Here is a 26879-nt window from a genome sequence, read left to right as displayed (position 1 = left end):
CCCCATCCCAAAGCGCTACATCCAGATGCCACCTGAATGCTTCCAGAGACTCCACCACCTCCCTGGGCTACTTGTTCCAATGCCTGAGCACTCTCTCAGTGGAAAAAGGGTTTTTGAATATCTAATATGAACCTTGCCCAAAGCAATTTAAGGCCATTTCCTCTCTTCCTGTCACTAAAGGCTTTGCAGAAGAGACCAACCCCCACCCCACTAAAACCTCCTTTCAGGTCATTGTAGAGAGCAATGAGGTCCCCCCTGAGCCTCCCCTTCTCCAGACTCAACCAGCCCAGTTCCCTCAGCAGTCCCTCAGCAGACATGTTTTCCAGAGCCTTCCCCAGCTCCGTTCCCTTCTCTGGACACGCTCCAGCCCCTCAAGGGCCTTTTGGCACTGAGGGGCCAGAACTGGACACAGCACTCCAGGTGGGGCCTCCCCAGTGCCCAGCACAGAGGGGCAATCAGTTCTCTGCTCCTGCTGGCCACACTCTTCTCCACAAAGGCCACGATGCCCTTGGCCTTCTTGCCCCCCTGGGCACACTCTGCCTCATATCCAGCCCCTGTCAAGCAGCACCCCCAAGTCCCTTCCTGCTGAGCAGCTCTCCAGCCCCTCTGCCCCCAGCCTGGAGCGTTCCAGGGGGTTGTTGGGACCCAAGGGCAGGCCCTGACACTTGGCCTTATTGATCCAGCCTGTCCAGATCCCTCTGCAGAGCCTTCCTGCCCTCCAGCACATCCACACTCACACCCAGATCAGTCAGTCTCCCAAACAGGACAAAGTCTGACCACCAGCAGTCCAGGGTGTCAGTTCTGCTGCCCCCTCCTTCCTCCACCCAGAATGGAAAACTCCATCATTTTGGGGTCTCTGTGCCCGTCGGCTCCGACCACCACATCCCCCACCAGTCACAGAATCATGGAATGGTTTGGGTGGGAAGGGACCTTAAAGAGCATCTCAGTCCAGCCCCCTGCCATGGGCAGGGACACCTTCCACTACACTCAGAGCTCAGAGCCCCATCCAACCTGGCCTTGAACACTTCCAGGGATGGGGCAGCCAGAACTTCTGTGAGCAACCTGTGCCAGGATCTCACTACCATCACAGTCCAGAAATTCTTCCTATTATCCCATCTAATCCTTCCCTTTCTCAGTGTGAACCCATTCCCCTTGTCCTGTCACTCCAGGACCTTGTCCAAAGTCTCTCTCCATCTTTCTTGTTTGCTCCATTCAGGCACTGGAAGGCCACAATTAGGTCATCCCAAAGCCTTCTTTTCTCCAGCCTCAACAATCCCAATTCTCTCAGCCTTTCCTCACAGCAGAGCTGCTCCATCCCTCTGACCATCTTGCTGCTCCCCTCTGGACTCACTCCAACAGGTCCATGTCCTTCCTGTGCTGGAGCCCAGAGCTGGAGGCAGCTCTGCAGGGGTGACAACATTACAGCCCTGTGTGTTCCAGCAAGGACACTGTGGAACCTCCTGGAGTAAAGAGGCCATTGTGACACTGTAGGCCCTTCTGGAGCCAAAGGAACCCTTGGACACTGTGGAATCTCATGGAACCAAGGGTTCATTTTGCCATGAAGGGCCTCATGGAAACAAGGGAGCCCTGAGAAATTTCAGGACCTCATAGAATCAAGGGGCCATTGTGACACTGAGGAAGCTTGGGGACTCAAAGTCCACTGTGACACTGCAGGGCCTCATGGAACCAAAGGAAGCCTGGGACTTTTCAGAACTTTATGGAATCAAGGGGCCACTGTGACACTGCAGAACGTGCGGGAGACAAAGGGACCCCGGGACACTGTGGACCTCAAGAAATCAAGGGTCCATATTGACACTGTGGAACCTCATGGAATCAAGGGTTCATTGTCACACCGCAGGGTCCCATGGAAGCAAAGGAATCCCTGTGACACTGTGGAACCTCATGGAACCAACGGGCCATTGTGACACTGCAGGGCTCATGGAACCAAAGGATTCCTGGGACACTGTGGAATCTCATGGCACCCAGGGGCCACTGTGATACGTGGGACCTCCTAGAACCAAAGGAGTTCTGAGACATTTTGCAAACCCATGGAATCAAGGGTCCATTATCACACTGCAGAGCCTTACGAAGCCAAATGGACCCTGTGACTCTGTGGAACCTCATGGAATCCAGTGGCCATTCCCACACTGTAAAACCTCATGGATACTCTCAGGTTCCCATTATGAAAAGATGACTCTGCCCAAATTCAGCTGCAAAGGAGACCATGTGCCAAAATCAGCAGTCCAGCTTTGATTTAACAGTAAATAGGAGGTAGAGACAGAGAAAGAAATGGAAAGAGAGAGAAGGGGGTGGTGGGAAGACAGAGAGAGAGAGACAGAGATGAAGTAAATGTATCACACCATGGAGATCCCTGAGGCTCCCACCTGTCCTTCTTCACCCTGCTCTGCTCGGTGGAGGGTCCCCAAGTTGTGCTTCTGGGCTATCACTTTTATACAGCCCAAGCCCTGGGTATTCAGGGGGGTAGATGCTGTTCCCACAGCTTGGGCTGGCACGTCTACAAGGACTTGCTTCCTTTCCCACAGCTTGCCACGGTGGGAGTTTTGCCCAGTGTGCTTCCAGTCTGCAGGTGGGAATCTTTGTCTGGATGGGTTCCCCAGACCTGCCTTACCAGCCCTGGCTTCCTGTTGGGGCTGTCTGCTCTTTCCCACACTCTGCACAGTGCAATTCTGTCCTGTGGGCTACTTCCAAAGCTTCACCTCCCTTTAGGCCTTGGAATTAAAGGCCTTCCTGTTTGCCACCAGTTTGTTTTGTGGTGCCTTATGGGATTTTCCTGCTTTGACACTGTTTTGAGACAGTTCATTGTGCCCTTCAAGTCCTTCCATGGGCACACACACACCACTCTCCCCAGTGTCTGGCCCTCCAAAGAACACAAGCCCTGATGATTTGTAGCTCCCACTCCAGTGGTTGGCACTTGGACCTCCCTCCGTACCCAGAGCTCAGAGCTCCCTTGTCCCAGAAAGTTTAAAGAGATTGTGCCTCATTCTGCCAAGACAACCCTTGGAAAAAAGTGTCCCTCTGTGTTTCCTGGGATAAGAGCACTCTATTGTCATCTTCCAAAACCTTGGAGAAGTTCCAAGACCTTGGAGAGGTCCCAGAGATCTCCCAGGAAGGAATTTGGGGCCTCATGCACAGGACCCATATATAGAGGCTGAGGACTCAGGGGTCAGGGGTGCAAAGATTGAGGACAGTAGAGCAGTAGCCTGAGAAGTCTGGAAGGGGGGTGTCAGAGCTGGTGGAGCTTTTCTTCCTGACAGAAAACAGCCTAAGAAAGAACTAGTGCCTCCAAGGGCAGCTGGGATGGCCTAGACTGGTGACAAGAAATCAGAAATTTCCCTCCAAGGTCAGTGTTGTGGTGCAATATGTCACAAAGAAGGAGTCTGGATGAGCCCAAGGCTTTGTGTGTGCAGGAAGAACCAGGGAGGACGCAGAGGTGTCAGTGCAGGAAGGTGCCAGCCAGGTGGGGCAGCCGGGGGGATGACGACAGCCTGCAGGGAAAGGGGCAGGGCATGGACACCGTAGGACAGCCTGGGCTGGAGAGGAGACAGGGATGGGGAGAAGCTGAAAGGCCCTGACACAGCCACCTTCTGCAGGCCTTTGGCCAGGGCTGCTGTCTGTGCCCCTGATGCCAGGAGGAGGGGAGTGCCCCTTGCAGCCCTGGGGCCTCATGGCCTCCTTGTCCCTGCTCAGCAGCCTGGCAGGTGCCACCCCATGGTCCTGCCCTTGGCATTGCACATCCCACATCCCAGTGCCCCAGGAAGAGCCCTGAGGAATGAGGCAGGGACAGGATCTGCCTTCCCAGGGGCTGGGGGTCAGGCCTTGGCCTGTTGGATTAATGAAATACATCCAGGTTTGCTCAGCATCAGAGCCACCTTTCCCTTGCTTGTCCATTCTTGTCATCACTGCAATTTTCTGTTCCAACTTGAATCTGGGGACACTTTCACAGTTGTGTCCCACATTGAGACCCAGTAACAGTACAAGAAACTTCAGTATTTCAAACTCATTTTGAGTTCTTGAAAAGTTGTTTGAACTTACTCTCAGGGACTGAGTTTCACATAAACAACATAAACCCCCTCTGGGGGTCATTAAAGACCTGGAGCTGTTGTTGTGCTGCTGAGCTGGGCCGGGCTCCTGGCACACAGGGAGCTCCTGGCAAGCAAGAAGAGCTTCAAAGAGACGGCTCTGGTGGTGAGCAGCTCCTCTGCACAGCCCAGCAGGGCTGAGGGCACTGCCTGCAGCACCCAGGGCACAGGAGAAAAGGCAGAGAGATGAGAGGCAGCCTGGGCTGGGCGGTGACTGAGCTCTCACTAGGCAAGAAACCTTCCCAGGATTTGAAGGAAGAATTCTCTGGCTGTAGGAAAGTTCAACTTGCCTTCCTGGAGGCATCTCCTAAAGCTGGCACATCCCACAGCTTCCAGGATCTTTCAGCAGGACTCTCCCAGTTGCTGCAGTGCAGGGGAAGTGGCCATATGGCAGAGCAGGGCAGGAGCTGCAGGCAGCAAGGGCAGAGAGGAGAAGGGAGCAGGAGGTTCAAGGGATCCTGGGGTGGGAGGACAGGGTAGAGCTGCTCAGGGCAGGAACCTTGCCAGCCCTTTGCCATGGTCAGGCTGTGGCTGCAGAGCAGTGCAGGTGAGTTCCTGCAAGTGCCTCTCCCAGCTACCAAATAGCAGCAGTGGCAGGAGCTGTCAGGATGGCTCTGCTGGATTTGCTGGGGTGCAGCAGGAGAAGCTGCTGCAGAGCAGGACTTGCTGCTGCCCCATCAGAGGCCCAGGGCCAGAAGGTTCCCTGTGGCAGGGCTGGCTGTGGGGTGGGAAGGTGGGGGTGCAGCCAGGGGTGCCCAGGGCTGTGGTGCAGAGCAGGGTCCTGCCCCCAGGGCTCTGTGTGCTGGGGCAGGGACTCTGCTGCCTGCCAGGCTCAGCTCTCAGCCCGGCCAAGGAGCTGCCACAGGACTGGGGGAGAAGGGCTGTGGGGAAGGAACAACTCCTGGGAGGGCAGAGTAGGGCAGAGTCCTTCTGATCTCCAAAGTGGGCTGCAGGGATGAGGGCTGGTCTCAGCTCCAGATCAAAGCAGGAAATTTCCCATAAGATATTTGCAAGAGGCACAGACAGACAGGGGGTACCCTAAAGAGAATGAACCAGTTCTTTCAGTGTTATACCCTGGGTTGTCTGGGTGCTGACTGTGACAGAGAAATGAATCTCTGAGCACAGGAGGAGATACTGAAACTTGAACTCTGTTAGATTAGAGGGGATTGAACCTGAGAGTGTCAGACATCAAAACTGTCTTATAGACCCATCAGTGTCACTTTTTCAGCCCTGTGCCCAGGGAAGCAGCTGCTGGCAGGGACAGCTCCAGGCAGCAGAGCCCTGGGCAGGGAGTGGGGGGCAAGTGCCCCCAAGGCCTGGGGGAGGGGGCGTTCAGGCAGCTCTGGGGGCCCTTCCCTGCAGCTCTGCTGGGCACTGTGTGCTGGGTCATAGAAATGAGGATTCCTGCCGTGGAACTTTCCCAGCTGTGATGGTAAAAATAGAAAACACAGGTACAATTATTCTAAGGACAGACTAAACTTCTGCTCTGCAGCCCCAGCTCTTCTGAGTCATTAGTGTAGAGATGGAACCTTTGTATTCAAGGTCTGTTAACATCTGACATTCCTTGTGTGTGTGAGAGCTCTACCAAAAAATTCCATGTCCCCCTGGAGCAGAGCAAAACTGACAGCTTGGCAGTGCATTTGGTGACATTTGACACATTGATTTCTTTTAGCAATGGAGTGGCTTTTTCACAGAGGTCTATCTTAACTGTTCCCTGTCCTTTCTTTTTTTGAACAGATCCTGTGCTAAAAAGCAGCAAATGTCCAACAGCAGCTCCATGTCCCAGTTTCTCCTCCTGGCATTTGCAGACAGGAGGGAGCTGCAGCTCCTGCACTTCTGGCTCTTCCTGGCCATCTCCCTGGCTGCCCTCCTGGCCAACGGCCTCATCCTCAGCGCCGTAGCCTGTGACCACCACCTGCACACCCCCATGGGCTTCTTCCTGCTCAACCTCTCCCTCACAGACCTGGGCTGCATCTGCACCACTGTCCCCAAAGCCATGCACAATTCCCTCTGGGACACCACAACCATCTCCTACATGGGATGTGCTGCACAGGCCTTTCTGCTTGTCTTCTTTCTTGGAACAGAGTTTTCCCTCCTCACCATCATGTGCTACGACCGCTACGTTGCCATCTGCAAACCCCTGCACTACGGGACCCTCCTGGGCAGCAGAGCTTGTGCCCACATGGCAGCAGCTGCCTGGGCCACTGCATTTCTGATTGCTCTGCTGCACACAACCAACACATTTTCCCTGCCCCTGTGCCATGGCAATGCCCTGGGCCAGTTCTTCTGTGAAATCCCACACATCCTCAAGCTCTCCTGCTCACACTCAGGCTACCTCAGGGAACTTGGGCTGACTGTGGTTATTACCTGTTTAATGTTTGGTTATTTTGTTTGCATAATTTTCTCCTACGTGCAGATCTTCAGGGCTGTGCTGAGGATTCCCTCTCAGCAGGGACGGCACAAAGCCTTTTCCACGTGCCTCCCTCACCTGGCCGTGGTCTCCCTGTTCCTCAGCACTTTATTCTTTTCCTACCTGAAGCCCCCCTCCATCTCCTCCCCATCCCTGGATCTGACCCTGTCAGTTCTGTACTCAGTGGTGCCTCCAACACTGAACCCCTTCATCCACAGCCTGAGGAACCAGAAGCTCAAGGATGCCCTGAGGAAACTCATAACTGGTTGTTTTTCAGGAGCAATAAACACTCCTTCTTCTGCATGTTATTTACCTCATTAAAGGCCAATCCTGTTATGGACTTAATTAAAGGCCCACCATACCTTCTCTATTTTTTGCTTCTGATAGGAGTGTTATTTTGGGAGAATTTGTTCACATCAAAAAATCTTTATATCTATAAATATATCTATAAGGATATATATATAAATATTTTTTATATATAAACACCATTTTCAATTCAGTGTTTGCCTTTCTAGCCTGGTCCACAGGCTGTACAAATTGGGAAATGTACTCACTGTGTGCTTCAACCAAATAAAGAACTCTGCATTGATTTGTTTGCCTGACATCTTTCCTCTCTGACTTCTCTGCAGCTGCAGGGTCGGTGCCTCTGTGCAGAGCTGGGCCAGAAAAGAGTCCCAGCAGAGCAGCACTGCCAGGGAGCAGCAGCCCTTCTCCTCCATGGCCTCCTCTCCCTTCCCTTCCACACTGTCCTGCAGAGCCCTGTGTTGTTGGAGGCCTCAGTGCTCTGGCAGTCGGTGCCAGTCCTGCTGCAGGACTGTCCAGGGACTGCAGGCAGGGACAGCCACGGGCACTGCTGGCACAGAGCTGACCTCTGCAGCAGCACTGCCATCCTGCAGGGGCATCTCCTCAGGCCAGGGCCTCAAAGCTTCCATCTGCTTTCCACTTTGCTCTCCAGGATGTGCCCAACACAACGCCCTGCAGAGGAAAACAGCAGTGACCAGCACAAGGGGGGGAGTGCTCAGGGTGGGGGCACCCAGCAGTGCCCTGGCACAGCCAGCGCCGCTCCCAGCACTGGCCTCTCACCCCAGGCCATTGGGCTTGTTCTTCCCTCCAAGGAGGGACAGCAAATGACCAGCTCAGGAGTCCATGTTTGCACTGCATGGACAAGACATGCCCATGTGTCACGGCTTGGGGCTGGGGGGTGGAAGGCTTAGACAAAGTTGATGGCAGAAGCCATCTCGTTGAGCTACGAGGGGCAGAAAGGACCCCCCTGCTTTCTAAATTCCTTCTCAGAGAGGAGCCTGGGGTGGCTGGATCCAATCTCAGGCCCAGATTTTGGTTTCAATTGAAGGAATTCTAGAGGTGTGATTCAATCACTTTGTCCTGCAGTTTTTAGTGATGGCAAATCAGGAATATTCCTATAAAAACAATGATTTATTATGACAAATGAACTGACAATTGATCAGACAGTGACCAGGTGACTAACCTTAAAGAGAATTATTTACTTCAAATTATAAAAGCCAAAAACTCCTAGTAGTATAGTGTAAGATAGGACATTGTAGTCTATCAAAGTCATTCTATTAAAGCAATTCGATCAAAGCCAGCAAAAAGAACAATCCTGAAGCAGAGATTGAGGTAACTCACCCCAAAACAACAGGGGGTAGTTCTCTCTCTTTCACTTAACCCCTGGGCAGTGACCATGAAAAGTTGTCCCTGCTTCATGGCAGAAGCTCCACACATTTCAAGGAAGTCTGTGGAGGAATCTGCCACAGGAAAGTTGGATGGGGCTTTTATAGTTATCAAGGGTTTGACTGCCAGACATATTTGCAGGACAGGGAGCAGCTTATCTGTCAAATCCTGCTTCAGAAAGCAGGATGTGTGTCTGAAGTTTTATGAAGCATTTTGGGTTTAGCAGAATTCAACATTAAAAACAGCACCTTGACACCAGCAGTAACTCACTACAGAGAGCTTGCATTGTTTGCATTCTCTGACCATTGTTTAGGTATTGTCAGAGCAGAGCATCCTGCCAGAAATGGCCCCTTGATTCCATGAGGTTCCAAAAACTCTCAGGCTTCCTTTGGTTCCATGGGACCCTGCAGTGTCACAATGGCCCCTTGATTCCACGATGTTCCAAAACATCCCAGGGTTCCCTTGGCTCCCAGAGGCTCCCCAGTGTCCCAGCGGCCCCTGGATTCCAGCAGGCCCTGCAGTGTCCCAATGGCCACTGGGTTCCAGGAGCCACAGCAGCTGCCGCCGGCGTCTGTGCCCGGAACCGCCGCTCCCACGGGGCTGCCGCACTCACCGCCGGGGTTGCCGCTCGCGCAGCCGCCGCTCTGCCCCGGCTGCACCGGGACCCGGCACCGCCTCGGGCCTGCGCTGCCGCCTCAGCGGCCACAGGGACACAGCCATGGGGGACCTTTGCTCTGACACTGATGGGGCCTGCCTTTGTTCTGCTTGGGGCTGGGCTTTGGGAAAATTGCTGTTCATTTTCATGCTCACTGGGACAGCTCCTGAATTCCAAAGGTTTCCTAATCCAGGGGAGGGGTTTCTATGGCATCGGAGGTGCCGCCCCTCGGGACACATTGTCAACAAACCCTCCAGCTGACTGGGATGGGTGTGAGAGCTGGGGAACACAGGATAATCAGTCATCCCCTGAAAACCTTGGAATGTTCTCTACCTGAATCGAAACCCAAATGGAACAGTTTGGATACAATTCCCAAATATTTTGGAAACTCCAGTCATTCCTGACACCAGGATGGAAATTCAGCAGATCACTAAAGCCAGTCCTCTTGGGAGCCCACAACCAGCGGGGCTGAGGGAGGCCCTGGCAGCTCCCCAGCACCTCCCTCTCAGTGGGACACCTCTGGCAGCCTCTCCCAGCTCGGGAACCCTCCAGTTTGCAACACTCCAAAGACCCTCCCTGATGCCCAGGACAATTCTGATCCCCCTCAACAAACACTCCTCCAGCTGGGACCCTTGTCTGTTGGCAAACACAAAGGCATTTGGGGGAGTGTTTCCCTGACAACAAGGAGAATTTGGGAGAGGGACCTTTCCACACCCAGCTCTTGATGTGTGCACACATCTCTGCCTGGGTGTGGGTGTGAATTGACTGTGGTGGTTCACGAAGCCTAGACATGATGATGATAAATGTTGTTATTGTGAATCTGTAATTCAGTCACTGTTAAAATTGTAGCAAATGCTATTGAACCAGTTGATAATTGTTCAATTGGTCAGTGATTAAGTGCTACTAATCTCTTTTGCCCCCTTATCTTTGGATCCAAATCCTTTGTGCCCTGACCCTCTTGCATTCCCAAGGCTCTGTGTAAATCATTTTCTTTCATCCAAAAATATATATTTTTCATGACTTCCACTTTAAAATCTTCCTCCTTAGCTAAACTGCAAAACAACTCTAATTTGTTGTTGACGTCTTGAAGACAATTAAAGAAAGAAAAATAATTTGTTTTTCAGTGTTTTAATGGGTCCCACAGTGTGTTTGGAGTTGCATCAGCTGTCAGTCCAAGATGGGCCATGTCAGAACTGGTGAGGCTGGGGGGTGAGGAGCAAGGTTGATCATCCAGGGTCAGTGTGGATCTCCTGAGGAGACACTCAGCATCAAGATCACTTGGAGAACACCTCTATCACCTCTTCTCTGAACTAAAAAATATCCATCATTGAATTAAAACAAAAAAATTACAAATTTTGAAGACTTGTTTTGAAATTGCCTTGAAGACAATTAAAGGAAGACAAAGAGCTCCTGAGGGATTTCTGCATTTTAATGAGCCCCACAGTGTGTTTGCAGCCCAGCCCATGATCCTGAGGTGCTGAGAGAAGATTGAAGCAGCTGCTGAAGAAGTCAGAAGCCAAAGTGCAAGTGCCTTGAAGCATTGCTGGGCCCCACTGAGGGCAGGCACTGCCAAAGCCTCCCCAGGGACTCCTTGGAGCAGCTCCTTGGAGGCCAGGAGTGCAGGCAGACAAAGGCTCTGGGCAGGCCCCTGCAATGCTGAGCAAAGCCTGCCTTGGTTTTGTGGAGCACAAAGGCCAAGGGCTGAGCCCCAGGCCCTGGCCCAGCAGATCCTGTCCCTCCCGGCTGGCTCAGGGCTGTTTGGGGGGCACTGGGATGGGAGGGGGAGGAACAACAAAGGCCCAAAACTGGGCAACCCCTGCCAGGCTGCTGAGGGAGGGGCGAGGCAGAACCCAAGGGCAGAACCTGCCAGGCAAGTGTCTTGTGGTGGCCTGAGTGGCAGAGGCAGCTGCCAGAGGCAAGGGGACAAAGGCCTGGGTGCCTTTGGGCCTTGCAGCCCTGCCAGAGCCCTTGGCCATCTCTCCTGCAGGCTGTCCTGCCCTGGCCCTGCTGCTGCTCTGGCCTTGCAGGCTGCACACCCCCCTCCTGCTTTCCCACCCCCTCCCAGCAGCATTTCTAGACCCTCCCTGATGTCTCTGCACCAGCTCTGGCTGTTCCCTGGAACACAAAGCCATGGGCTGATCCTGACTCCCTCTGGGTGACCTCTTGCAGCACAAGGGTCCCTACTGAGTGATATTTCATTTTCCTCACCTTCAGTCCCAACCTTCCATGCTACTCTTTGTGGAGATTTCATTCTATTTCCATCAGGCTCCATCCTGTCAGATCTCCTCTAGACCCTCTCCAGTTCTTCCTCATTCCTCCAGAATGGGGAACCTCACAGACAGACAGACCAGTCCAGATGTGGTGACCCCAGGGCTGAGTCCAGGGGGGTGACAACTCCCTTGTCTGGATGCCCACACTCCCCCTAAGGCAGCCCCATGTGCAGTTGGCCTTAAATCAAGGGACCATTCTGATTCTTTGTAAGGTCACGGAATCAAGTGGCACTGTGACACTGCAGGGCCTCCTGGAACCAAAGGAATGCAGGGACACTGTGGAATCTCATGGAACCAAGGGACCATTGTGACATGTAGGGTCTCTTTGGAATAAAAGGAACCCTGAGACATCTCAGAGCCTCCTGGAACCAAGGGGCCACTGTGCCTGCCCAGAACTCCATGGAATCAAGCAGAGCTGCTGCCTCCCCCCCGCCGCCGCACGGACCGGAGTCGCCGGCTCTGCCCCGCTTGGACACCTCTGGAGTCAGCGTGTTCTTGGGCAGCACAACTGATCTCAGACCAGAGAGTTTACCAGATTTTGCTTTGCCCCCTCTTTCATGTAGTTTTGTTTTTTGTTCTTTGTTCATTCAGGGGGAAAAGGGAGAAGGGAGGCATGTGTTGATCCCTGTTTCATCTCCCAACAAAAGAGAGTTGGGGTAGGTGGGGAGACAGGAGACAATTTCTCTCTCTGCTGTTGCTTTGAATAGTTCTGTTGGTATTACTGTTTTTGCTGCTATATTTCCTGTCAGTAAACTCTTATTGTTTTCACTTATATCTCCTTGTATTTTGTCTCCCTATAGTGGTGGGGAATGAAAGGGGAGTGAGTTCATTTTATTGGAGTTCCTGCACCAGTATGTGTCTTTAAACCAGGGGTTGTTCAAGAGCTCCCTGAAATTTGGCATCATTCACAAAGAACTTGAAAACACATTTTGTCCCAATGTACAGAGAGCTAATAAAGATGTTCTACAGTAGTGTTCAAGGTGTTGGTCACTGAGGGATTTCATCCAGAAGTTGCTGCCAAGAGGACTTTGTACCATGGATTTTATTGGACACTTCATTCAGCAACTTCCCACCCACCACATCTTCCACTTCTTCAGTCCAGCTCTCACCACTCTGGCCATAAGGAGACCACATGACACCATGTCAAGGGCCTTGATAAAGTCTGGGCACAAAACATCCCCTTCTTTTCCCTCCCACAAGGGTTCTGCAATTCCTACCTTGTCCTTTCAATGCCTGGCAATGGCTGCAGGAGGACTTACCCTATCCCCTTCCCTGCTGAGCCTGAGCAGTCTGGAACTCTGCCAACCCTCCTTGCTGCCCTGTTTGCAGACTGCTTCCATGTCTGCCTTTGCCAAGGCCCCAGGAAGCTCTGGGATGGCTCTGGCCTTTCCAAGGGTTTGGGAGAGGTCTCCCAGTGACACTGCCCAGCCTTCTCAATATCCCTGATACCAAAACCTTTTCCATATCCCACACTTCCAGAGGAGTGCCCAGGACACAACACAGGTTGTTCTGGTGGTTCTGGAAAATAAGAAGTGATTTCTTCCTCAAAGCCAACCCCTCCAATTGGATTTGAGTGCAACTGAAATGTTCCCTCAGCATTTTGCCCAGTGCCTCCCTGCCCTGAAGGTTTCTGGCCATCAGGCTGGAGCTGAGGGGGTTGGGCAGGTGCCTGAGGAGGGGGTAGAACAAGGGCTGTGTCCAACTGTGCCAGGAGGGCTGTGCTGGGCAAGGATGAGGAGGTTGCAGAAAACAGTGGCACTGGGGAGGTGAGAGGAGCAGCTGGAGAGACCTTGTGCCTGCCCACGCTGGGCAGGAGCTGCCCCAGGATGGCAGCTCTGAAGCACTCCCAGGATGTCCCTGTGAACAGGAGGGGAAGACTGGATCTGAAAATGAAACCTGGAAAACAGAGAGCAGGAGTGTCATGGGGACACTGCAGGAGAGTTTCAGCCCTGCAGCAAGGTGACAGAAGAAGTGACCCAGTACATGCAGTGCCCTCAGAAGATCCCACAGCATCCTGGAGATGCTGGAAGGGAGCCCAGCTCTGCTTCACAAGTTCCCAGGGCCTGTCCCTGCCTGTGCTCCAAGGGCTTCCACCCCCCAGGACTGTGCTCAGAGAGCACTCAGGCCTTACAGCGAGAAAGGGGCTCAGGAGGACAGTGTGGAAGTGGCAAGAGAGCAGCTCTGGGAAGACCAAGCACTGCTGCTCCCTGGCAGTGCTGCTGGGCTGGGATTATTGTCCCCTTCCTGTTTGCAAATACACCCTGTCCTGCAGTGTGCTGTCCTTTAGGAACATCTGAGAAGAAGGGTCTTGGACAAAGATGGCACTGGAGGGTCCTTTATTTTGTTGAAATACTTAGAGAGAATAGTTCATCATTTATACATGTCTGGGTCAAATTCAATGTGTAGACACTAAATTAGAAGACAGATGCATAATAATATTTAATTGCACAGAAAATTATTGCAAGAAGAACCCAATGACATCCACGAAAAACTTGAGCAGGAAGGCTGGTCCATTAAGGAGTCCCATTCTGAGTGCTACACACCAGAAACCTGGAACGTAATTGCTCCTGAAAAGCATCCAGTCATCATTTTTCTCACAGCATCCTTGAGCTCCTGGTTCCTGAGGCTGTAGATGAAGGGGTTCAGTGCTGGAGGAACCACTGAGTACAGAACTGACACAATCAGATCCAGTGATGGGGAGAAGATGGAGGGGGGCTTCAGGTAAGCAAATATGCCAGTGCTGGCAAAGAGGGAGACCACGGCCAGGTGAGGGAGGCAGGTGGAAAAGGCTTTGTGCTGTCCCTGCTGAGAGGGGATCCTCAGCACAGCCCTGAAGATCTGCACATAGGAGAAAACCATGAAAATGAAACAACCAAATCCTAAAGAGACACTAATCACAATAAGCCCAATTTCCCTGAAGTAGCCTGAGTGTGAGCAGGAGAGCTTGAGGATGTGTGGGATTTCACAGAAGAACTGGCCCAGGGCATTGCCCTGGCACAGGGGCAGGGAAAATGTATTGGCGGTGTGCAGCAGAGAATAGAGAAAGCCAGTGGCCCAGGCAGCTGCTGCCATGTGGGCACAAGCTCTGCTGCCCAGGAGGGTCCCGTAGTGCAGGGGTTTGCAGATGGCAACGTAGCGGTCGTAGCACATGATGGTGAGGAGGGAAAACTCTGCTCCAAGGAAGAAGAAAAAGAAAAAGAGCTGTGCAGCACATCCCTTGTAGGAGATGGTTGTGGTGTCCCAGAGGGAATTGTGCATGGCTTTGGGGACAGTGGTGCAGATGCAGCCCAGGTCTGTGAGGGAGAGGTTGAGCAGGAAGAAGCCCATGGGGGTGTGCAGGTGGTGGTCACAGGCTACAGCGCTGAGGATGAGGCCGTTGGCCAGGAGGGCAGCCAGGGAGATGGCCAGAAAGAGCCAGAAGTGCAGGAGCTGCAGCTCCCACCTGTCTGTGAATGCCAGGAGGAGGAACTGGGTGAGGGAGCTGCTGTTGGGCATTTGTTGCCTCTAGATGTGGGGCACTGTTTAAGTAGGAAATAACAGTGACAAGTTAGGGCAGAACATTCTAAGAGAAATCAAAGCTGCTTTCCAACACCCCTCTCACTGCTCCATTGGTTTTCCTTTTCTAGGAGTCTCTCCTTCAGCTCCAGGGCTAGAGCCCTGATTGGGGCTCATTACATCTTCCATGAGGAGCAGACCCTCTACCCACTGGCTGTGAGGGGTCAGCCCTGCTCTGCACTGGTGGGGTCATGGCCATGGTGGGGACAGGGGCCCGTCCTGGTGTGCAGCTGTGTCAGATGAAACTGCTCCCAGTGCAAAAGGGAGCTGTGCTGTGAGGATGATTTGCATTCTCCAAGGCAGCTCCCAGCTTGGAAGGACACCTCAGAAAAGAGCCAAGTGTCCTAATGACAGGGTCTAATTGAGGGAAAAAGAGCTCCTTACCCAGGCCCACAGACTTCACTGTCCACAGCCTACAGGGCAGAGGACAATTGGAATGTCTCATTCCCAGGGACACACCTGCCATAGGGGAATCCCAGGATCAGTGTTGGACTGTGTAGCTTGAACTACTCTCCCAGTCAGTCTGACTGAGAGAAGGAGGGAACAACCTCAGGACCAGGGGCAAGCTGAGAACCAAGGAAATGCACAGGGAGGGTCCAGCTGGGAGAGGCCAGGGCAGAGCCCACTGGGCACTCAGGGCAGCGTCACCCTGAGCCAGCTGTGCCACCTCCCAGACACCAACAGTGCCAGTAAGTTTTTCCCAGCCCTGGGCAGCTCCTCAGAGTTCCCTCTGCAACTCAAACCAACAGGGATGTGGCTTGAAAGCTTGAGAGAAATCCCTCCTTGGACCTTCCCCTTGAAGTATCCCCTGGAAAATATCCTGGGGTGCTCTGGTTCTGTGAGCAGCCCTGACCCATGAAACTCTCACTCGATAGCAGAAGAAACTTGCCCTGCCCTGGCAGGCTTTGCTCTTTCCACCCCCAGCCTCGGCCCAGCCCTGAGGGAGCTCCCCAGCCCAGCTGAGAGCTGCCCCTGGCAGTGGCAGAGCTCCTGCCCTGGCACAGCCCTGGGCTGCAGGACCCTGCTCTGCAGGACAGTTTGGGGCAGCCTGGGTGGCACAGCCCAGCTTCACAACCCTGCAGCCATCCCTGGGAGAAGGGAACCCTGCTGGGATGTGCCTGGGATGGTGCAGCAGGGAGTGGGATGTGCCAGCATTAGGAGATCTTTGCACCAACTGCAGACACATTGCCCTTCATGCTGACTCACCCTGAGGAAACCGGGAAAGATTCCTCCTCCAGTGGATCTTCCTCTCGACTTCCCTCCCAGCCCAGGCTGTGTGTAACCTCTCTCTGCCTTGCTTTTGTGCCCTGGGTGCTGCAGGCAGTGCCCTCAGCCCTGCTGGGCTGTGCAGAGGAGCTGCTCACCAGCAGAGCTGTCTCTTTGAAGCTCTTCTTGCTTGCCAGGAGTTCCCTGTGTGCCAGGAGCCCAGCCCAGCTCAGCAGCACAGCAACAGCCCCAGGCATTTCATGACCCTCAGGGGGGTTTGGTGTTGTTTACATGAGACTCAGTCCCTGAGAGGAAGTTCAAACAACTTCTCAAGAAACACTAAAGTTTCTGGTAGTGCTAATGAGTCTCACTGAGGGACACAACTGAGAAGGTGTCCCCGGTTCCAGTTAGAGCAGAAATCTGCAGTGATGACAAAGATGGACAAGCAAGGGAAAGGTGGCTCTGATGCTGAGCAAACCTGGATGTATTTCATTAATCCAACGGGCCAAGCCCTGACCCCCAGGCCCTGGGAAGGCAGATCCTGTCCCTGCCTCATTCCTCAGGGCTCTTCCTGGGGCACTGGGATGTGGGATGTGCAATGCCAAGGGCAGGACCATGGGGTGGCACCTGCCAGGCTGCTGAGCAGGGACAAGGAGGCCATGAGGTCCCAGGGCTGCAAGGGGCACTCCCCTCCTCCTGGCCTCAGGGGCACAGACAGCAGCCCTGGCCAAAGGCCTGCAGAAGGTGGCTGTGTCAGGGCCTTTCAGCTTCTCCCCATCCCTGTCTCCTCTCCAGCCCAGGCTGTCCTACGGTGTCCATGCCCTGCCCCTTTCCCTGCAGGCTGTCGTCATCCCCCCGGCTGCCCCACCTGGCTGGCACCTTCCTGCACTGACACCTCTGCGTCCTCCCTGGCTCTTCCTGCACACACAAAGCCTTGGGCTCATCCAGACTCCTTCTTTGTGACATATTGCACCACAACACTGACCTTGGAGGGAAATTTCTGATTTCTTGTCACCAGTCTAGGCCATCCCAGCTGCCCTTGGAGGCACTAGTTCTTTCTTAGGCTGTTTTCTGCCAGGAAGAAAAGCTCCACCAGCTCTGACACCCCCCTTCCAGACTTCTCAGGCTACTGCTCTACTGTCCTCAATCTTTGCACCCCTGACCCCTGCTTGAGGCCCCAAATTCCTTCCTGAGGGATCTCTGGGACCTCTCCAAGGTTTTGGAAGATGACAATAGAGTGCTCTTATCCCAGGAAACACAGAGGGACACTTTTTTCCAAGGGTTGTCTTGGCAGAATGAGGCACAATCTCTTTAAACTTCCTGGGACAAGGGAGCTCTGAGCTCTGGGTACAGAGGGAGGTCCAAGTGCCAACCACTGGAGTGGGAGCTACAAATCATCAGGGCTTGTGTTCTTTGGAGGGCCAGAAACTGGTGAGAGTGGTGTGTGTGTGTGCACATGGAAGGACTTGAAGGGCACAATGAACTGTCTCAAAACACTGTCAAAGAAGGAAAATCCCATAAGGCGCCACAAGACCTAAGCACTGGTGGCAAACAGGAAGGCCTTTAATTCCAAGGCCTAAAGGGAGGTGAAGCTTTGGAAGTAGCCCACAGGACAGAATTGCACTATTTCTTTCTCTCTCCCTCATATTTACTGTTAACTCAAAGCTGGACTGCTGGCTTTGGCACATGGTCTCCTTTGCAGCTGAATTTGGGCAGAGGTGTCTGATATGGTTTGAAGCTGGCTCCCTGCCAAGTCTCCAAACCCTACCACAAGAAGTCCGTCCCGCCACCCAAAACCTCAGGGAGAAGAGGGAGAAAAGACAACTAAGAAAAACCAGAACTGGAGAGAGACAGCTAAAGTGATATATATATATATATATATATTTACACTTATGTACTGTTATATACAATTTGAAATATATATACAATTTCACAAGGGAAAGGGAAGGGAAAGGGAAGAAAACCAAAATAAAATACATATATCCCAATTAGTAGCCCGAGATCTAGTAACTAAAGAGTTAGCAAAGAAAAATCCCACCACTCTCCCTGGGAAAACCGAGAGTCTCTCCAGAACGATCACCGGCAACCTCCGCCTCCCAAGGTCGACAAGGCCTTACCAGGCCTCGCTCCCCAACACGGCAGACTCAACAGCAGGGAACCTGCACCTCCAAGCTGCCGGAAGGAAAGAGAACGAACACCTTTCCTCTTTTCTTCTTATAGTCTGGCTTACGTAAAAATCGTAGGGAATACTGGGTAAATCTGGACCCTTCCTTGGTTACAAACTGGTCACCAAGGAAGGCCTAAACCAAACCACCATAATGTCTCTTAATAATGGGAACCTGAGAGTATCCAAGAGGTTTTAGAGGGTGGGAATGGCCACTGGATTCCATGAGGTTCCACAGAGTCACAGGGTCCATTTGGCTTCGTAAGGCTCTGTAGGGTGATAATGGACCCTTGATTCCATGAGTTTGCAAAATGTCTCAGGACACCTTTGGTTCTAGGAGACCCCACGTATCACAGTGGCCCCTTGGTTCCATGAGCTTCCACAGTGTCCCAGGAATCCTTTGGTTCCATGAGCCCTGCAGTGTCACAATGGCCCCTTGATTCCATGAGGTTCTGAAAAGTCTCAGGGTTCCTTTGGTTCCATGAGGCCCTACAGTGTCACAGTGGCCTCTGAGAACCCGAGGTTCCTCAGTGTCACAATGGTCCCTTGATTCTATGAGGGCTCGAAATGTCTCAGGGCTCCCCTGGTTCCATGAGGCCCTTCATGGCACAATGAACCCTTGGTTCCATGAGATTCCACAGTGTCCCAGGATTCCTTTGATTTCATGAGGTCCTGGAGTGTCACAATGGCCCCTTGATTCCATGAGTTTCCACAGTGTCCCAGTGTTACTTTGGTTCCATGAGGCCTTGCAGTGTCACAATGGCCTCTTAATTCCATGAGTTTTTACATTGTCACAATGCTCCCTTGATTCCATGAGATTCCACAGTGTCCCAGGGTTCCTTTGGCTCCAGAAAGCCCTACAGTGTCACAATGGCCCCTTTACTCCAGGAGGTTCCACAGTGTCCTTGCTGGAACACACAGGGCTGTAATGTTGTCACCCCTGCAGAGCTGCCTCCAGCTCTGGGCTCCAGCACAGGAAGGACATGGACCTGTTGGAGCGAGTCCAGAGGGGAGTAGAAAGAGGATCAGAGGGATGGAGCAGCTCTGCTGTGAGGAAAGGCTGAGAGAATTGGCATTGTTCAGCCTGGAGAAGAGAAGGCTTTTGGGTGACCTAATTGTGGCCTTGCAGTGCCTGAAGGGAGCCAACAGGAAAGATGGAGAGAGACTTTGGACAAGGGCCTGGAGTGACAGGACAAGGGGAATGGCTTCACACTGAGAAAGGGAAGGATTAGATGGGATATTAGGACGAATTTCTGGACTGTGATGGTAGTGAGATCCTGGCACAGGTTGCTCAGAGAAGTTCTGGCTGCCCCACCCCTGGAAGTGTTCACAGCCAGGTTGGATGGGGCAGTGAGCTCTGAGTCCAGTGGAAGGTGTCCCTGCCCATGGCAGGGGTTGGACTGAGATGCTCTTTAAGGTCCCTTCCAACCCAAACCATTCCATGATTCTGTGACTGGTAGGGGATGTGGTGGTCAGAGCCAACGGGCACAGAGACCCCAAAATGATGGAGTTTTCCATTCTGGGTGGAGGAAGGAGGGGGCAGCAGAACTGACACCCTGGACTGCTGGTAATCAGACTTTGTTCTGTTTGGGAGACTGACTGATCTGGGTGTGAGTGCAGATGTGCTGGAGGGCAGGAAGGCTCTGCAGAGGGATCTGGACAGGCTGGATCAATAAGGCCAAGTGTCAGGGCCTGCCCTTGGGTCCCAACAACCCCCTGGAACGCTCCAGGCTGCGGGCAGAAGGGCTGGAGAGCTGCTCAGTTGGAAGGGACTTGGGGGTGCTGCTTGGCAGCAGCTGGATATGAGGCAGAGTGTGCCCAGGGGGGCAAGAAGGCCAAGGGCATCGTGGCCTTGGTGGAGAAGAGTGTGGCCAGCAGGAGCAGAGAACTGATTGCCCCTCTGTGCTGGGCACTGGGGAGGCCCCACCTGGAGTGCTGTGTCCAGTTCTGGCCCCTCAGTGCCAAAAGGCCCTTGAGGGGCTGGAGCGTGTCCAGAGAAGGGAACGGAGCTGGGGAAGGCTCTGGAAAACATGTCTGCTGAGGGACGGCTGAGGGAACTGGGCTGGTTGAGTCTGGAGAAGGGGAGGCTCAGGGGGGACCTCATTGCTCTCTGCAATGACCTGAAAGGAGGTTTTAGTGGGGTGGGGGTTGGTGTCTTCTGGAAAGCCTTTAGTGAGAGGAAGAGAGGAAACGGCCTTAAATGGCATCAGGTGAGGCTCAGATTAGATATTCAAAACCCCTTTTTCCCCTGAGAGAGTGCTCAGGCATTGGAACAAGTAGCCCAGGGAGGTGGTGGAGTCTCTGGAAGCATTCAGGTGGCATCTGGATGTAGTGCTTTGGGATGGGGTTTAGGGGTGATTCTGGTGGTGCTGGGTTGACAGTTGGACTAGAAGATCTGGAAGGTCTCTTCCAACCTTGATGATTCTGTGATTCTCTGACCTGTCATCCCTGTTTGCAGGTTTGTGCTCTAACAAGACCCTGGGGATGTTTTCTCTGTTGGGTCCACAGAGATTGTGTTGTGTGAGCTTTTTTCCTCTATGATCAAAACAAGGAGTAATTAATGCTAAATCCAGCAGATGGCTTTCAAGTACTAACTTGGTCCAGTTTGTCCAACTGTGTCCAAACAGGTGAGGAAAATCTGGAACTTTAGAAGGGTTAATTTTTTACCTCATTAGCAGGATATCCAGGGGTGCACCAAGTGCCTGCCAGTGAGGAGCACAAGAGACCAGTAGACAGTGACAATCTTGTTCTAATGTTAATCTCACTGGAGCACAGAGTGAGATCACTTCTGAGTTACATTTCTTTAATTACTGATTGTGAATAAAGAGAAAATTACGTAGCTGATGACAGTTTAGGATTTATTTCACACTCTTAACAAGAAGGTATTTTCCAACTGGACTTTGAAGAAGGTTCCACGGTATATTGCAAATTTGTATCTCAAGTTAACAGTCTACTTCTTCCCAAAGAAATTCTCAGCAGCTAACACCCTTTCATCATCTGGTTCTTTCCCTGATGGCTTGGCTTCTTTCCTGTTTTATCCCTTCTCAGCCACTCGTGCCAGAGGCAATATTGAGGAAGGAACTGGGTTTTAAAAAAGAGAAAATGCAAGAACTTCCTTCAGGCAGTCAGTTCTTCTGGGCAGGGCCGTCTGACTCCTGGTGTGTTTCCCTCCATGTGCTCAGCACTGGCACAGGGCACACTGAGGGAGATCTCCAAACTTTCCTGTAGGTGATTCCATCAAAACTAATCCCCTCCCAGGGCATCACAAGATGATGCTAATCAGCTCTTCCAAGTCAAAGGAAACTTCTTTTTCCCCAGGGCAGAACAGATGGAAACATGCTACCAGTGCAAGAGAGGGACAGTGGAGTCCCATCCTCTGCCATGGGGGTGGTGACCCAGACTCCTTGTTTGTCCTCTAGTCCCTCTGGGAGCCCTGAGGTTTCCCTCTGGTCCCCTCTGTCTCCCTGTGCTTGGAAAGCCTTCCAAATCCATTCTGGTGAGGGGAGGTGGTGATGCAGCAACAGCAGACGCCTCGTGGGATGCCTGGACACCCCTGGGGAGGCAGAGCTGGGGCCACTCATTCTGTGCCCTGTCCTGGCTGGGTGCTGGGGGGACTGCCCTGAGGAGAGACAAATGAGGCTTCTCCTGGGGAAAGCCTCAGCCAGAGCTCAACTTCCCAAACAAGGCTGGGGCTGGGGGTGTGCCGAGGGGGAAGTTGTCCTGCAGGCAGGAGGGCAGGACAAGCAGGACTCAGTCTGCTCAGGACACGGCACATCTGAATGACACCATGGGTTTGGGCCCATTGTTGCTGCTTTATTAAATCACAGCCGCCTCCAGCTGGCTCAGTGGGAACAGAAGAGCAGTGCTCCTAGTTTGAACTGAGGTTCTTGGTGAAGATTTGATGGCATCAGGATTCCAGTTCTCCTGCCTGTAGGAAGGACAGAGTTTCTTTTTTGTGATAAGATCCATGCCTGGAAAGCTCCCCAGGCAGCCACCAGGCCCCAACATGGCATCAGGGCAGTTGGCAGCAGTCCCCCCAACACCTGCCTCCCAGCCCACGCCAAGCCACCGGCTTACCCACAGCCCCAGAGCCCTGGATGCCACCATGGCTGTCCCTGACACCACCCTGCTCACCAGCTCAGGTGTCTCACACAGCGCCTGGGAGCCTGGGAATGTTGGAAGCTCTTCATGGATGTGGACATCGGTACCTGAAGAGCTTCTGGCCTGAATCGAGGGCTTGGTGTTGGTCCTAAAGCTGCCAGGATGGCAATGGTCTGTTCTGCCAGGCAAGGGACGACTTCACTGCTGTCTCTCTTCAAGGGCTGAAGGGCTGTGAGAAAAAACAGAGCCGAGCTGAAACTCCAGACATCCCTCCAGCCCATGTTCCCCACTCACCACTGCAGATCTCATCCAGTTGCTCTGTGCTTTGGTTCCTCAGGTGCCCATTTTCCAGCTCCAGGGGGACAGGGCCAGTCAAACCACGGCAACTTGTCAGAGACGTCTTCAACTGCTTCTGCTTCCTCGGCACCGCTGAGCCCAGGTGGTCTCTGAAGAGGCAGATGGAGAAATCCTGCATGTCGCTGCTCTCCTGGGAGGAAGGAGGAAAGGTGAGCTTTGGAAACAGCAGCCCCCTGCCCACAGTGAAGGGGGGGGGATGGTGACTGAGGGAGATGCCCTGGGCTCAGATTCCAGAGCAGGGACAAGTTGCACTGGGCTGCAAGGCCCAGAAGCCACCAGAGCCCAGGGGAGCAGAGCCTGCTGCCAGAGCTGCTGACAGGGCTGGGCTTCAGGGGAACTCTCACTGCCCAGTGCCCATCTCAGGGCTCACGCTCCCACATCAGCCTTACCATGTCGAGGAAGCATGAGAGGTTTTCCACCAGATCCTCAGTGGTTGGGCAGGCCTTTATCTTCTTCAGGTTTGGACACATCAGGTTTTTAGAGACAATCACAATCTCTGTCCAGGAGTCTTCACTGACAATCCACAGGAGCTCCATCATGTTTGGCATCAGGAGCTCCTGTTTCCCTGCCTGTATGAAGGACAGTGTTTCTTTTCCGTGATAAGATCCATGCCTGGAAAGCTCCCCAGGCAGCCACCAGGCCCCAACATGGCATCAGGGCAGTTGGCAGCAGTCCCCCCAACACCTGCCTCCCAGCCCACGCCAAGCCACCGGCTTACCCACAGCCCCAGAGCCCTGGATGCCACCATGGCTGTCCCTGACACCACCCTGCTCACCAGCTCAGGTGTCTCACACAGCGCCTGGGAGCCTGGGAATGTTGGAAGCTCCTCATGGGTGTGGACGTCGGCGCCAGAAGAGCAGTGCTTCTGGCCTGAATCGAGGGCTCGGTGTTGGTCCTAAAGCCGTCAGGATGCTGATGGTCTGTTCTGCCAGGCAAGAGACGACTACATTGCTGTCTGTCTTCAAGGGCTGAAGAGCTGTGAGCAAAAGAAACGGAGCCGAGATGAAGCCCTGTGTCTGCAGAGACCCCCAGACGTCCCCTCCCGCCCATGTTCCCCACTCACCGCTGCAGATCTCATCCAGTTGCTCTTGGCTTCGGTTCCTCAGGTGCCGCGTGGCCACCCCTAGGCACAAAGCTCCGTCAGCCCCTGCTCCCCAGCGGGCTCCCAGCAGCGTGGCCCCTGGCCCTGCCCTCCTCCCCCTCAGCCAGGATGAGCCCAGGAAGCACCAGGAGCTCAGGGGGGTGGAACTCAGCCCAGTGCCCACCAAGCCCAGCCACGTGGGCAGGGGTGGCAGAGGGAGGCCCAGGCCCAGCCTGTGGCAGCCGGGGCTCAGGCAGCCCCAGGGTTGGGCCTGGCTGTGGCTGCAGGAGCGGGGACGGGGGCCAGCTTGCCCAGAGAGGGACCCCGGGGGCTGGGGCTCACCGATGAACCTGATGGCCGCCTCTCGCACACTGGCCTCAGGGTCCTTGAGGTAGCTCAGGCCCTGACGCAGGTACTCTTCAGCCCTGCTCCTGTCCTTCCCCACCTGGAGAGAGCACAAGGACACGGGCATGGCACAGAGCCCCCCCGCTGGCTGCAGCAGTCCCTCCTGCCAGCACTCAGTGTTGCCCAGAGCCCTCTCTCCCGCTGGCTGCAGGGAAGGGAGAGGGGCCTGCAGAGGAGCCCCTGGGGCTCTGTTCTTGGAGGGCACACACTGGGCTGCAGCTCCAGCCTCTGGGCTCTGGGCCACCACAGTGGGCTCTGCCTGCAGGGCAAGCCTCACCCAACCTGCACCCTGGCACTTGGCCTTACCAAGCACTCGCCAATCCTCCACATCTGCTGCTTCTTCACCAGCTCTTTCAGCTCCCTCCACTTGAGCAGCTTTGCTGCGGCAAGGAGCGCTTCCTGGGCGGCCTGCATGGAAGCAGAAGGGGTGAGGTAGCAGCATGGTTGGCAAAGGAGAGCTCTTGGCTTTCTTGCTGGGGAGATTCTGCCCTCAGGAAGTTGGGACATGCCCTCACCAAAGTGTCTAGGGGACGTGTGAGGACAGCCCTGCAGGACAGGGCCTGAGGCTGGAAGCCCTGGCCTTGGACACATACCAGGGACAGCAGAGAAGCCTGTGGGGATGTGCCTGTTCAGGCTTTGGTGGTCACAGGCTACTGACGAGCCCTACTGGAGCCCCAGGGCAGCTGTTGGAAATGGCCGTGCCAGCTTCTCCGTCCCTGCTGGCGCTGGCTCTGCAGGGACCTTTCCCACGGCTTGCGTTGGGCCATGGCTGCCCACTGCCAGCAGCCCTTGTCCTGCTGCCTGGGCCCCACAGGGCAGGCCAGCCCACCTCTCTCTGTGCCAGTGCTCAGCCTTCCAATGTGTACCTTGGCCACGCTCAGGGACTGGTCACTTGTGCGAATGAGCAGCGGGACCAGTGCACTCCGCAGAGACGTCTTCAAGTGCTTGTTGTTCCTCAGCACTGCTGAGCCCAGGTAGTCTCTGAAGAGGCAGATAAAGGCCTCTCGCATGTCGCTGCTCTCCTGGGAGGAAGGAGGAAAGGTGAGCTTTGGAAACAGCAGCCCCCTGCCCACAGTGAAGGGGGATGGGGATGGTGGCTGAGGGAGATGCCCTGGGCTCAGATTCCAGAGCAGGGACAAGTTGCACTGAGCTGCAAGGCCCAGAAGCCACCAGAGCCCAGGGGAGCAGAGCCTGCTGCCAGAGCTGCTGACAGGGCTGGGTGCAGGGCAGCTCTCACTGCCCAGTGCCCATCTCAGGCCTCACGCTCCCACATCAACCTTACCATGTCAAAGAAGCGCGGCAGGTTCTCCACCAAATACTCATCCATGGGGCTGGCCTTTTTCTTCTCCAGGTTTTGATTTATCAGTCTTTTCAGGATCATAATGACCTTTGTCTTGAGGTCTTCTCTGCCAACCCACAGGAGCTCCATCATGTGTGGCACCAGGAACTCCAGTTTTCTTGCCTGTATGAAGGACAGAGTTTCTTTTCTGTGATAAGATCCATGCCTGGAAAGCTCCCCAGGCAGCCACCAGGCCCCAACATGGCATCAGGGCAGTTGGCAGCAGTCCCCCCAACACCTGCCTCCCAGCCCACGCCAAGCCACTGCCTTACCCACAGCCCCAGAGCCCTGGATGCCACCATGGCTGTCCCTGACACCACCCTGCTCACCAGCTCAGGTGTCTCGCACAGCACGATGAGGCCTTCGAGCACCTGGGAGGCTGGGAGGGTTGGAAGCTCCTCATCGATATCAAAGTTGTCATTCTGAAGGTATTCAAAGTCTTTGTCCTTGTCCTCCCACTCAAACTTCACGCTAGTGCCACTGGGCAATGGCTGTAGAAGCAAGCACAGTAGTGAGAGCCTGGCAGAGTCTGCAGGGCTCGTGGCAGGGGATCAAGTCCTTTTCTGGTAACTCACAGCCAAGTCAGAGGTGGAGCTGCTTTCTGAAGAAGAAGCGCTTAGACTGCAGGGCCACCAGTCGACCCAGAGCATGACAGCGAATGGCCATAATATCTTGTCTCCAATCTCGGGCTCTGAGAAGATGCTCTGCCACATTTGCCTGGCCACACTGCAAGGCAGAGCTCTGTGTCAGCAGGGCAGCCTGGAGTGCAGCGTGGCTGGGCCAGCCCAGGTGCCTGGGGCCCTGCCTGGGCAGGCAGCAGGGCACTGAGCTGGTGTTCCCCTCTAGGCTGGGAGCAGCAGGGTGGCTCTGGGCTGGCTGGGCCAGCTTTGTCTGCTGCAGGCCTGGACAACCCAGCAGGGCTGGAAAGCTTGGTGGGATGGAGAACCCCTCTCCTCAGGGCTGTCCTCCATCATTCCTTGGCTCTGGGAGCCAGAGAGTCTCAGGCTCCACCTCCCCACAGCCAACAAACCCTCAGGCTTTTCAGGGCCAGTACCTGTCTCCTTGTGGAGCGATGCTCAACAGTGTGGCGACTACCTTCCTTGGGAAAAAGTGCGCTAGCAGCAGAAGCAGGGAGTGGAAGCACTCCTGCACAAGTTCACACTTCACGCCTGGCAGTCTTTCATGCAGAAAGCTCAAAATCTTTGGCACCTGAAGGGGACAGAGGTGAGGAGAGTGCTGCCACGGTAGTGCAGCCTCAGCTGCCCTTTCCATACCACTCTGCTGCCTTCAGATGCCTTCAGGTGCCTGAGACACCTGGGTTTGGCAGGGAGGGATGGAGAGAAGAACAAGGCCTTCTAGGGCTGAAGGGCAGGGCAATCCAGCCACAGGCCACTTACATCCGTCAGGAAGAAGCACGGGTCATATGTGGCCAGCCACAAAATCTTTTCTGCTATGACCCTGCGCCCTCTGTAAAGGTTCCACCCAAATGGTTCAACCCATGGACGAGTCTCTCCAGGTATCCACTGATAATTCTGTGCATCTTTCTG

The 26879-nt window shown here is 54.1% G+C and overlaps 1 protein-coding gene and 1 pseudogene across 1 annotated transcript; both read right to left on the bottom strand.

The window, feature by feature from the left end:
* LOC127462745 (zinc finger protein 883-like) overlaps positions 1-26879 on the bottom strand; it is a 161807-nt pseudogene that overhangs the window by 100849 nt on the left and 34079 nt on the right.
* Positions 23335-26167, bottom strand: LOC127462730 (uncharacterized). Its single transcript, XM_051771611.1, has 8 exons — positions 25908-26167; positions 25662-25823; positions 25276-25455; positions 24860-25015; positions 24300-24401; positions 23931-24033; positions 23571-23630; positions 23335-23483 (listed from the first exon to the last, which is right to left on the bottom strand). The coding sequence occupies exons 1-8, from the start codon at positions 26043-26045 to the stop codon at positions 23335-23337; spliced, it is 1050 nt and encodes a 349-aa protein (XP_051627571.1). The 5' UTR covers positions 26046-26167.

This window comes from Manacus candei, unplaced genomic scaffold, assembly GCF_025592945.1.
Source record: "Manacus candei isolate 608988 ecotype Guabito, Panama unplaced genomic scaffold, ASM2559294v1 h1tg000138l, whole genome shotgun sequence".
In the NCBI taxonomy this organism is placed as follows: Eukaryota; Metazoa; Chordata; class Aves; order Passeriformes; family Pipridae; genus Manacus; species Manacus candei.
This window is presented reverse-complemented; position numbering and strand designations above follow the sequence as displayed.

Bases quoted from the DNA above. Each gene is read 5' to 3' on its own strand.
- LOC127462730 (XM_051771611.1), bottom strand. From the start codon at position 26,045: ATGTGGCAGAGCATCTTCTCAGAGCCCGAGATTGGAGACAAGATATTA. The intron at 25,824-25,907 runs GTGAGTTACCAG...TTGCTTCTACAG, and splicing joins GCTCCACCTCTGACTTGGCT to CCATTGCCCAGTGGCACTAG. The intron at 24,402-24,859 runs GTACACATTGGA...GCTTCCATGCAG, and splicing joins AGTCCCTGAGCGTGGCCAAG to GCCGCCCAGGAAGCGCTCCT.